Source organism: Lotus japonicus, chromosome 2, assembly GCF_012489685.1.
Source record: "Lotus japonicus ecotype B-129 chromosome 2, LjGifu_v1.2".
Taxonomy (NCBI): Eukaryota; Viridiplantae; Streptophyta; class Magnoliopsida; order Fabales; family Fabaceae; genus Lotus; species Lotus japonicus.
The window spans coordinates 69,385,560-69,398,673 of record NC_080042.1 but is presented as its reverse complement, the minus strand read 5'-3'; the positions used below and the strand labels follow the sequence as shown (position 1 = coordinate 69,398,673).

At 36.6% G+C, this 13,114-nt stretch overlaps 2 protein-coding genes across 2 annotated transcripts; one reads left to right on the top strand and one right to left on the bottom strand.

Annotated features, from left to right (window-relative positions):
- Positions 1 to 747: 747 nt before the first annotated feature.
- LOC130736939 (uncharacterized) lies at positions 748 to 1,799 on the top strand. The gene is made up of 2 exons (XM_057588714.1): positions 748 to 962; positions 1,070 to 1,799. The coding sequence occupies exons 1-2, from the start codon at positions 748 to 750 to the stop codon at positions 1,797 to 1,799; spliced, it is 945 nt and encodes a 314-aa protein (XP_057444697.1).
- A 3,298-nt stretch (positions 1,800 to 5,097) lies between these two features.
- Positions 5,098 to 11,151, bottom strand: LOC130739121 (methyl-CpG-binding domain-containing protein 2). Its single transcript, XM_057591349.1, has 6 exons — positions 10,990 to 11,151; positions 10,590 to 10,652; positions 6,644 to 7,317; positions 6,426 to 6,479; positions 6,183 to 6,340; positions 5,098 to 5,521 (listed from the first exon to the last, which is right to left on the bottom strand). Exons 3-6 carry the CDS (start codon positions 7,291 to 7,293, stop codon positions 5,349 to 5,351), a joined length of 1,035 nt encoding a protein of 344 aa, XP_057447332.1. The 5' UTR covers positions 7,294 to 7,317; positions 10,590 to 10,652; positions 10,990 to 11,151; the 3' UTR covers positions 5,098 to 5,348.
- Between the last annotated feature and the right edge of the window lie 1,963 nt (positions 11,152 to 13,114).

The window sequence follows — 13,114 nt, the reverse complement described above, 5'->3', positions numbered from 1 at the left end:
TTTCTCTTCTCAACACTCCACATCATTTTCTCTTTTCAATTCAACACTCATTCAACTTTTACTCACTCCAATGATTTTTCATTCAACACCAACACCCTACCCCACCACTTTTTTATTTCGTATTTTTATTTAATTTTATATTTTTGTTTTTATGATTTACATAAAATTACAATTATCGATTTAAATTAAATTAAAACAATAAACACTTAACAATTTTTTTTTTTTAAATATAGACAATAATTTATTTTATTTCCTTAACTTATTTTATTTTATTGTTGGGATCCATTTCAAAACAAAGACTACCTCAGGGGGATCCATTTCAAAACTGGTGGAGAATTTATACCCAACCTGAAACTTTGCTTGCTCAAGTTTTCAAAGGGGTGTACTTTGCGCAAGGTGATCTATTGGGGGCCAAACGTGGCTATCGTCCAAGCTATGCTTGGTCTAGTATCTTGCAGTCCAGCTGAATTTTTCAGGAGGGTGGTCGGTGGAAAATTGGTGATGGTAGTCAGGTTGATATTCTTCATGATCAGTGGCTACCTCAGGGGGTACCTGTTATAGGCAGTCAAGATTTAATGGCTGAATTTGGAGTGTCCAAGGTCTCTCATTTAATTGATCATGCAACCAAATCTTGGAAGTATGCTTTGGTGGATTTTATTTTTCACCCAGCCACTGTATCTCATATTTTAAAAATTCCTTTGCCTTTGAATGGTAGTGTTGATACTCTCATGTGGCCAGAAACTGTTGATGGCAATTATTGTTCCAAATCTGGTTATATTTTTGTTCGCAGGAAGCTCCTTGGTGCTTGTTCGTCAACCTCTTCCAGCTCCTTTGTGGAAGAAGTTTTGGCGTACTAGTGCCCAGCCCCGTTGCAAGGAGGTGGCGTGGCGTGTGGTTTCATCTTTACTACCAGTCCGTGCAGCGCTTCGTCGGAGAGGCATGGATGTTGCCCTTTGTGCCCGGTGTGTGCTAATGAGGAGGAGACCGTGTTTCACTTGTTCGTGTCTTGTCCTATGACCCAGAATTTCTGGTTTGGCTCTCCCCTTTCCCTTTGTGTGCACGGATTTAGCTCCATGGAGGACTTCTTGGCGGACTTTTTCCGAGCAGCTGATGATGATGCACTCTCACTATGGCAGGCTGGAGTGTACGCTCTTTGGGAGATGCGCAACCGTGTGGTTTTCCGAAATTGTGAGATTCTTGTGCCCGTAGCAGCCGTGATCCAGCGATGTTCCATGCTAGCTGCTGCGCCGGTGTCAGAGGTGACGGTGGTGCCTAGACCAGCCCCGTTGTTGCAGGCAACTTGGGCCCGACCACCTTATGGTATCTACAAGCTGAATTTTGATGCAGTTGTGGCTACCACGGGAGAGGTGGGTTTTGGTTTGATTGTGAGGAATATGTTGGGTGAGGTCCTTGCTTCTGCAGCACAATATCTTCTCCATGCAGCTTCAGCGATTCTTGGGGAGGCTTTAGCCTTTCGCTGGTCTATGCAGCTTACCATTCAGATGGGGTTTCGTTGGGTTCTTTTTGAGACAGATTGTTTGCAGCTGTTACAGCTTTGGAAGAAACCTCCAGATGGTCGATCGTATTTATCTAGTATTGTTGGTGATTGCTTTATGTTATCTCGTTATTTTAATTATGTTGACTCGTCTTTTGTTCGCTGTGGGGGCAATTCTGTTGCTGATTTCTTAGCTGGTACCGCTTCCAAGTATACTGATATGGTTTGGTTGGAAGAGGTACCTAGGGAGGTCATAACTTTGGTTCATAAGGATGTAATGGCTTCTATGCCTGCTTTTGATTAATGAATTTCCAGTTTCCTTTCAAAAAAAAAATGAAAAGGCTAATAGAAAGTAATAAAAATAGTGAAAAATTTGTTTTTTTTTTCTGTGTCCAAATCAAACGAACCAAGTCTCTATTTATAGAGGAAAAAAAATCATGAATTTTGGTTAAAAAAAATTTTCTAGAATTTTTTTTTGCAATGAAATAATTGAGTTCAAAAGATTAAAATGATAAAAATCCGGACAACAAACCAGAACGCGCCACGTGGCACCGGTTACCCCCTCTCAACATGTTGAGAACTCTCAACACTTCTCTCCTCCACCTCATCTTCAACAAACCTCAACCAACCACTACACACCCTCAACAAAATTCAACTCCCCTCTCAACAAACCATTGTATTTGGTCTAAGGTTTATTTTTAATTATTACTCCCTCCATTCCTAAATATAAGACCTATTCCAAAAAATTGCGCTTATTAAGAAAGCACTTAATGTGACTAATTAGTGTATTGACTTTTTAAAAATGCATACATTCTTCCCTATTTAGCCTTTGTCATTTTCTCTCACTAATAATCATTGCATTCATAGTTAGTTGGATTAGTAGTAATTAATGGTAGGTGATAACTTTGGAATTGAAAACATACAATTAATGTGAGGGGTAAATATGAAAGAGTACAAAACCTTTTGCTAGATTATTGTAAGAGGTCTTATATTTAGGAACATGAAAATTTTGAAACTAGGTCTTATAATTAGGAACGGATGGAGTAGTATTTATTATTACTAAAAAAAAATCCCCATTTGCAGTTCTGCATCAGCTTGTAGTAAATGTAATTTTCCAAAAGAGAAAGACATACCCAGAGGCCAGAGCCACATACTTTTGGGCCTTATGTGCATGTGGACCCAATAACTTGAATCCAATCCTTGAAAAACGAATGTTTTTAGTGACAAAAAAAAAACGGATTTGTTGTCTATGATGGTTATAGCTAATCCTAAACTGAAAGTAAAACTTTCAGTTGTTCTTATATTTCCTCTTATGGGTATAAACTAAACTAACTGTTAAATGTGCTAATCTTGAATTAGGGAGCTGCAATAGGCTTGATTAGTAAGCCAACTGATTGATGATTTATGTTTGGATACACTTATTCTCTTCAAACACCTGAGTTGAAGTCAGACATAACGATTAGCAAGTAAGACACTAAAGGTCCGTTTGGTATGCTGTATAGTATAATGTCTAATAGTATAAGACCTGATTGTATTAGACCTGATAAGATAGAGTCTGATAAAATTTTAATACTATACAACGTTTGGTCATACACTGTATAATTTGGTGGCAACACTGGAGATGTGGTAGTGATGGTATTGGAACGTGATGATGATGGCAGTGGTGGTGGATGGTGGTGGCGGCGGCGGCAGTAGTGGCAGTGACAGTGATGGTGGATGGTGGTGGTGGTGGTGGAGGGTGGGGGCGGCGACAATGGTAGTATGAAGTTATCAACGATGGTGGCAGTGGTGGAGCATGGTGGTGGCGGCGGCGACAGTGGTGGTGGTGGTAGTGGTGGCATTAGTGGCGGCGATGATGGTGGATGGTGGTGGCAGGGGTGGTGGTAGTGGCGATAACGATAACTAGAGCGCGGTGGTGATGGCGGCGGTAGTGATGGAGGAGGTGGTGGTGGAGGATGGTGGCGGCAACAGTGGTGGTGGTGGTGGTAGAGGGTAGTTGTGGTGGCAGCGACAGTGGTGGTGGTGGTTGCGGCAGTGACAATGGTGGTGGTGGTGGTGGCAGAAGTGACAATGGTGGTGGTGGTGGTGGCAGAAGTGACAATGGTGGTGGTATAGGAGGAGGCGGTGGTGGTGGAGGGTAATTGTGGTGGTGGTGGTGGCGACGGTGGTGGTAGTGGTGGAGGTGGTGGTGGTGGAGGGTGATTGTGGTGGCAGTGACTGTAGTGGTGGTGGTGGCGGCGGTGGTGGCGGCGGCAGTGACGGTGGTGGTAGCGGTGGAGGCGGTGGTGGTGGAGGGTGATTGTGGTGGCGGTTGATTAAATATATTGAAGTAGTTTATACATTGCACTCTTATCATGCCTTATCCATCATCTATAGGGTGGATTAAATAATCCATCATTTTGATGTATAAGAGGAGATTGATGTATAAGCTTATACAATACGATGTGAGCACCAAACAATGTATAAACCCATAATGTATTGTATAAGCTTATACTATCATGTCTAATACGGTGTACCAAACGAGCCCTAAGCCTAGTTCTCAGGTTAAGCGTTAGAGTGAATATCTTGGACTTTAGCTCCTTTAGGACTATTTTTTTTTATCATTTGGTAGTTCTACATTTATTACATGACTTATTAGGCTATTAAATGATATAATGATTGACTAATTAATTTGGAGGTTATGAGCAGCTAGTTTATTACTTAATTTCGAAGGTGATTTCCTGGCTTATGCACTTCTTTTCATATAACTCGGCCATGTTGTTCCAATGGGATAGATGGTGTAAGTTCTGGAACTCCACCTTAGGCCGAACTATCAGGTTTGATAGCTCGATATGTACACCATTCTTTCTCATACAAAGTGATAATTGATCTCTAATTACAAAGCAGGGCATTATGTTCTGCAATGGAGTGTCATTAGTGGCTCATAATTTAAAGTTGGGTTCCACAGGAAGGGTAGCCAATTTACTGTCCAAGTAACCAGAATCCTGTACAGATCAAGGGCGTAGTTTCTTTGAGTTAACATGATGCCTTCTTTGCAATGTGTCATCTCAAGTTCAAGGAAATACTTGAGATTACCAAGGATTTTCAGCTTAGGCAAGTAAACTATTTGCCTGGAAGTTTGTCTTAGGCCATAGATAGAATAATGTAGTTGGCAAACCAAATTCGTCCACATTATAAAACATAATGGTGGAGGAGCCATGCAATTACCATTTAAGAATGCGTTGTTAAAAACAGTTTTTTTGAAAATAAAGGGCTAAAATCCGAATTCAAAAATTTTAAGGGGACTAAAAACATAGAAGAACTTTGCTCATTGTGCAAGATCTCAACTAGTAGATGAAAAATGCGTACAAGAAGCTCAAATCATGATCAAACAACATCAAATGCTAACAAATTATCCTCTTGCTGAATCACCATGTTAACACGTTCTTTTGAGGCAGGGACCATTTTGATTTAAAATATGTATATGAACGTCTTCTCGAGAACTGAATGCAGAAAAGTCCACTGATGCCAAATACAATTTTACTAGAAATGCCAAGATATTGATATACTCAGTAACTAAAACTTATCATGATAAAAATCAATTGCTTTCTAACACAAACTGGTTGGCATAAATTGTTTTTCAGCATAAATGGGTTGGCATGGTCAGGTTACAACCTCAAAATACTTGCCAAGCTAGGCACCTTTGATCTTCTGTAGCAGTTCATTTAACAACACTTGCATTTCTTACAAAAAGGGTGAGAAGAATTAGAGAGGAAGTTGCAACATCTACCCAAAAGGACATGAGTAGGTGACTAACCCACAGGATATTCAAGATTCAGGATTTGCATTACAATCTCCCCTAATATTCTTCTTACTATAGGGCATCATTTTGGAAGGAACTTTGCTTCTGTACTGTTCTCTTCTTTGTAGGACGGCTGATAGGGTCAAAAACATCCGACCCGAAGAATGGAGCGGGAATCCCTGATCTGTCCTCATCAGAATTAGCAGAGTCTTCTGGACCTGGCCATGCTATTGAAAGAGGCCGCGCTGCATCAAAAACATCATTATGAATTTATGATAACAATGCACTAAAATCCTCAGTATTAAGACGTTTAATTTCATTCAAAAAGAGTGTTCTATATTGACAGACTATTTGTTCTTTGCTGCATTCCAAACCAGTTGATCATGCCATGTCTTTGCTGCGTTTGTGTCAACAGTTCAATTAAACGCTTATGAAGCGCCTAAGGCATAAGAACCTATTCAAAAGCGAATTTGAGAAGTTTTGAAATAAGCTCAACATAGGTTATAAGTAGCGCTTATTTATAAGCTACTCTGAGCAGCTTATAAAAATACTCAAAAAATAGCTTATAAGTAGGTCATAAGTTATTTAGAACATGTATGGGGTAACAAAAATAAGTAAAAGAATATTTCAACATTAGAAAAAAAATAGAAGAGACAAGGGCTAAAAGATGAATTGAAAGTTAACAAAAAAAATGAATGTACTGAAAGTAAAAGTAAACGTGAACGTGTATGTAAAAAAGGCATTAAAGTCTACGCAAACTTACGCATCCTCATCTCTATAAGAATATTTCAAAAGATAAATCATACTAAACCACCCAATAATTTCTATCCATGTCAACTTCAGTGCATCAAGTTTAAAATTTTTCATTCGAACCCCAATGTATAATTTGTTTAACATTTTGTGTACCTTGCTCAGGTTGAACAGGCCCACTGAGGTCATATGAAGATTTAAGTGTAGCAGGACGCTTCCTCACATAGTTTTCTTGCAGTGGCTTTGGTATTGTAAATGAGAACCGTGAAAGAGTTACCCCATCCTTCAAGTACTCTGGATGATTCGTCAAAAACCTAAAAACACAGAAACCAAGAGCAAATTATAAGAAACAAAAGGTCACATTGCAAAGATAGTAAAGCGGAAACAGCAGAAACATACTTCTGGATATCTACCATTGAGCGCAATCTCTTGCCTGTTGGTGCTACATAGTATCTGAAATATCATTGCAAATTGATGATTGAAAAATTAGAATTTCCGTGAGAATAGACTTCCTAGCACAAAAAACTCAATTAATGGATGGGAAGCAGTAGTATTGTATCATTATATAAGGGTGTTTCCATTTCAATAACAAAGAATAACCAATAACAGATGCTTACACATCTGCAAATTTGGAACTTCCTTCACTTCTGATCCGTAGCAGTCGCTGCCATCCATCTGGAGGCTGTGCAATGCTTGGCTTATCAATAGCCCAAATCCTGTTTCCATCCTGAGAAATATCCTCTGGATCATCACAAGATACATCAGGTCGCCACTCAAGAGCTCTTTGACAAACAAAAGGCTGTTCAAGGATATGTTCACGTATTTCTTCATATTTTTCCTTTGTTGGAATCAACCTCCATTTAAAGCAGGATGCACACTGAACAGTGAAAGCACCGACTGATGGCAAAACTTTAGGAACTGACCTCGAAGGTTTACTTCTTGGAAGTAAATCAAGCAATGGAGGTGGTTCACACTGTAGAGGAAGAGGACCAGGAGCAAGTTCAATTTTGTTGTTTTCATTGCTGGCAGGGTCATAAAGGACCAGTTGTTTAGATGCATCATCATCATTAGGCAGGTCATTTTCATCATCTGACGATGAAGAAGAAACATATATTGGATCTGGTAGACAGCTTTGTTGGTGACTGGTACAACTGGAACCTGTTAGGTCCTCAACTTGATTCTTGGGTGAAAGGAAAAATTTACGAGGATGCATTTCATTCTCCTTGACTTGATTCTTGGGTGTAAGAAAAAACTTACGAGGATGCATTTGATTTTCTTAGAAGTCTAGCACCTGATATGTTCAAACAAAAAAGTAAATAAAGAAAGCCATACCTTAATGTTGTTACTGAACAAGCTTTATGAAACTCAGAGAAAAAAAAAATCTTGAATAAATTCAACACAGGAAGGAATTCTCATTGTCACGTTTAATGAGACTATTTATATTAATCCCCTAAGAGTTATCCATTTCTTCTTGCATACGTTCATTACAGAAGCACAACATCCATTGCCCTAATAGGCTAAAAATTAGAGGATGACTAGTTTAAGATAGAGAGACTAGGAAACCCATTTCATAACCGGCAAACTGGGGGAGCGGGGGGTAGCTTAGAATGTTTAAACAAGAATACACGTAAACATAACACAACAAAAATAGCCAAAATTCAAATAATGTTTGGAATATATATTTAATCCTTTCATTATGAAGGTTTAATTTAATTATATGTCTACAGGTATTATATGCAGTGTTATCAATGACGGATGGCAGTCCATGGCGGAAAGCCAAAATCACGCCATATAATTATGGCGGATGCCATGGCGGCCTTAATAAAATAAATTATAAATATATATATATATATATATATATAATATATTATATATATATATACAATTATACATACACACATTAAAAAACCTGCATAATGCAATTATACAATACCACCAGTGTTGTCAAATCGCGGACCATCGCGGTGAGCCAAAAATCCGCTATTTCAGCCGCTATTTAGTGGTGAATCGCGGGAATAGCGCGCTATAGTGGGCAATAGCGGCGTTGCGATTAGCCGAAATTCCTCTACGCTATAGCGGCGTAGTGCCGCTATAGCCGCTATTTGATAACACTAAATACAACAAATAATATTCTGCTAACTAATAACAACTTATATCATCAAATATAGGCTCAATATCATAGATATAATACCAAATATCATAACAAAGGTTCAATAGATATTAGATACTAGATAGATATTAAGTCTCATACTCTCATCGAGCATATTACATATCAATTACCAAGACATCATGACAAATTCAAGACTTCAAGTTATAATTGACATGAAAAAAAAAAGTCTAAAGAGTAGAATTTAATTTAAACAACTAATCATCCAATCCTAATCATCTAAATAACTAATCTGAGACCTTGGGCGGAGCAGAGACGCGGTGGCCGAGAATGGGCGGAGCGGTGGTCAGAGGTGGATGGGGCAGCAGCTGTGGGAAGGAGATTGGGTAAACTTAGGGTTTATATTCTGAATTTGGGGGTTTAGAAGCTGAAATATGGACTTGGGCCATTAAAATCCATGGGCCCATTGCACAGTTTTTTTTCCAAAACAAATTCGAGAATTTCCGCCATTTCCCGATATTTCCGCATACCGCCAAGGAAATCGCGGCCGCCATGGCCCCGCCCCCGCCAAACCGCAACGCCACACACTTTTTGTGGTGCCATGTTGAAAAACCGATATGAAAAAACACCATGGCGCCGCCATGGCCGATATTTAATAACACTGATTATATGTTCAGTTTCCCATGACTGGATTACTGACACAGGAGCAACGGACCACATGTCACTCTATCGCAATTTCAGTCCTTTAAGAGGATGAAACCTTTAATCATTAACCTTCCTTATGGAAGTAAAGTGGCTGCCCACTCTTCAGGAACTATAGTGTTCTCAAATGAATTCTCACAGCTGTGTTATCACTTATATGTGCACAGCTTAGTTAAAGAATGATATATCTAATTGCAGATTTGTTGCCTAATTATAACGGAATGTCAAACTTCCCCAGATATTGTATTTAATAGTCAATATCTCATTTGATATGACAAGCTCTAATTTAGGAAATCTGTTATTATTCTCCATCAGCACGTGTATATTTAATTGGTGTACCCTATCAAGAAAATTAACACAGCAGAATTATTCTTTCCTGATTAATCACTTTCTTCCTTGTTGCTTTTAAGTTTTAACTAGCTTTACTTTCAATTTGTTTTCAGTTTCAAAAATTACTCAGTCACTACAATGCAGATTTGTTTTCTCAGAGTCACAGTTTGATTGCCACATTCAGAACCTGTATACATTGAGGATGATTGGTGTAGCTAGGATGAGAGTAGGCCTATAAGAAATAATTTCAGCACAGCATACAGGTGCTGAAATGATAAAAATATCTGTTTGATATGATTCCATTCGGACTCTAAGAGATTATCAGAGCTTATCCTATATCTGTTTGTTGGGTCACCCATAAATGGGCCACCCACATGTCCAGTCTTGCAAAATTCAAACTCTAGATGTCCAAACCTGGACTTGAGTAGCGCTAAGGTCTCACATTGACTCGAGATATGACTAAATAACTCATTATATAGGGTAGAGAAATCCTCGCCCCTGAGTTAGGTTTGTGATAAAGTTAGGTCTGACTGGAACTCTAAAAGAATAATACTAGAAATCCTTTAGAATCTTAGAAACCGAATAAGGAAGGCGACAACTGACAAGGAACGCAGAGATTCACTTATTTTTAATCTGATTTGTTCCTGCTCAAAGTTTAAAAAATCAAATCAAGTATCTAACTAAATTAAGAAAGAAAATCATAAAGCCTACATAGCTCAGGTATACCATGGCTAAATGACATCAGAAAATAACAACTGGTTTGGTTCAAGTTCAAACCTTTAATCCAGAGTTCCCAACACTAAGTTCAAAACTTAATCTCGGATTCTCGGGTAGATTATTGATGTAATTTCCCCCATTCCCTTTAACAAACAGAGACAAACAAATTGACCCTATTTGTTTTTCAGCTGAACAAAGCTCAACAATGCATTTCTCTTGGCTATACCCCCAATGCAACAAAAAACTACAAATAAACAAACTTCACAGTTCGCACACTCAGGATGGACAAGGATTTGGCCCACAGAATGCGTGGGGTATACCTAAAGGAACAAGGTAGTGCTCACGATTGGTTCATAACAACTTTACCGAGCTCAGAATCCAGTTTCTACAGGTTCAAAGGCTCTTCAATATCTCAACTTTCCTGTCTTTCCCAGACACAGTTAGCAACAAAAACGGGAAGTCATCTCCTATTTCCAATCAAACTAGTCTACAGAAGACAGTAAAAGTCTAAAAGAACGACCGTTAACCGAAAAAAACATCCTCAAAGGTTGAAACTCAAGAGACACAGATCATGGATAACACAACCAGATAAGCATGAAACCATAGCATTCAACATGCACACACACATACATAGCAATGCTTTAACGAGTACACATACACAACACAACACAAACATACAACAACAGATAAACAGTAAAGGTTCAAACCTATTTGAAATGGAAGGTGAAAGGACCCAATGAAGAAGATCCTGAGATGCTATTGCAAAACCTCTGCAAACAAACACAGCGTATCAAAACTCAAAACCCTAAAACCATCAAATCAAAGCTTACGTTAGGTTCAAAAACGAAATCTCATCATAACCAAAGCTTCCTTTCAAAACAATCAAGGGTTAAACCAATAACAGAGCATTCAAGCTTCGATCAGAAACAACAACAAAAAGCATGAAAAAAACAGGATCTAGCATTTTCTTCAAAACTTTTCATTCTCTGCAATCAAGCATTCATCTTCCACAAATCAAACCGAAACACAGAACGGGATCTAGCATTTTCGTTTCAGAAACAACAACAAAATCAAAGAGATAGAACAAAACTTGTGAAGAAATTATACATCGCTTCATCGGAGAATGATGCTGTGCGATGAGAGAAAGCGAACGCGTGCAGATTGGCGGAAACGAGAGAGGGTTTGGTACGGTTGGTTTCGATTTCTGCAACAAGGAAATGGTGATGAGTATGGCCCTTTTGCTTCCGGTTTGGGTCGAAGGCTTTCGGTTCCGGTTCTTATTATATAGAGTTTCCTTTTTTTTATTTTTTTTTTGAAACCGAGTTTCCTTTTTTTATTAATAGAAATGTTTCGTATTCTTGGGTTAATTGATTCAGTTTTATAGTGAGATCTAAGGTTATATATGAGAGAAATACAATTGGTTAATGTTAGGCTACAAATTCTATAAATAATCATTCATCATATATGTTAACAAACTATACATATTAAAGTGTGAAAATTGTTATTTTTAAAATTTTATTCACATAACGTCATAACATACCAAATATGATATCCAAGTATATCTTAGATAGATTTATTTGATCACTGGCCACATCAGTATGACAATTTCTATAAGGAAAATTCTATAAGACACGAGGAACCCGTCCACGAAAGTCACGACAATGAACATTTCAATTGTTTGTTGATTAATTACCTGATTTTCCTCTCTCCTCAAATTTACTTTCACCGACTTTGATTGGTTAGATTGCCTAATCGTGCTACTCGTGTCTGTTTTCCTTCGTGCCCTGTAGCTTTGCTCTTTCTATAAATATCCAACCCCTGCTTAATAGGGTGTGTTAAAATTTCATATAAACTAAAGATGTGATAAAATAAATCTTTAATTCTTTATAAATAATAGAACAATTCTCATATTTAAGCTAACTTTTGATTTAGAGTTAGGTCTAACTAAATGTTTCAATTTAAATTCTATAAGATTATATCTTTATAATTTTTTTCTAAAAGTAAAAAAAAAATATATATATATATATATATATATATATATATATTGATGAGGAAAATAAAAATAATATACAACCCTTCTCTACAAAAATAAAAACCAAACAACCCGACCCACAAAAACAACTACCAATCCTTATCTTCAAAGTTTATGATATGTGACTTTCAAAAAAAAAAGTTTATGATATGTGGCAACATCACATTCATTTTTTCGTGCCAAAATATTTTTTTTCTCAAACCTTTTTTTCAACTTAATTAATTATGACATTTCAATAGATATCACGTCAAAATTGATTCAATCAAATCAGTTTATTATTAGAAATTGATTCAATATCAAATATTAATATGGTAAGAAACAATTAGAATATTAATTACATTTCATCATATAGTTAAAAAAAACTATTAGAAAAAAAGTTTCTATATATTTATAATTAAAACAATCATTATATCCACTCTTTATGAATTAAATCCTAGTACTCAATCTTGAATCTCATTAAGTCATATCATGAATTGTTTTATCATACTTTCAAAAAAAAAAAGAATTGTTTTATCATGAAGTCACGTGGCATAAGCTTCCATATTAAATAAAAATTAATTTAATGTTGTTTACTTTGATAATTTTTTTTTTGAAGGGGATAAATAAATATTCAATCAAAGCATATGACTAATTTTTTATTTTAATCAATATTTAATTTTATTCAAGCAATTCAAATTATTAGTGTTATTTTAAAGAGATTAATTTATATACACTGACGGTGTAAATGAGTTTTACATAACCATTCAATCACAACCCTCCATTTTATTAGCTCAGAATTAATTTTAAATTTAATAATATTTAAAATAATAAATGAAAAAATGTGATTGAATGAATGTATAAAACTTTTTACGCTGTTAGTGCGTATAAATTAATTTCTATTTTAAATTTATTCCGTTAATTAACATTAAATAAAAAATCGAGATATTTATAAATGATGATACATATTCCGTACAAAATTGAAAATCTTACTTATAGAAAGTAAAGAATTCATATATTTATTCCTATTTTAACACACTACCAAAACATAAATATATTTTTATCTCTACAACGGACTGAATCATATCAAATACATTATTATTTCAATTAACCGAAATCATATGATATCACACTTAATATATTTTTTTTGTCAAAGGTGCAAAGGTTAACATTCAAAGTTTGCCTAACGACACTTACATCAGTGAGACTTTTCTCCCAAGAAGT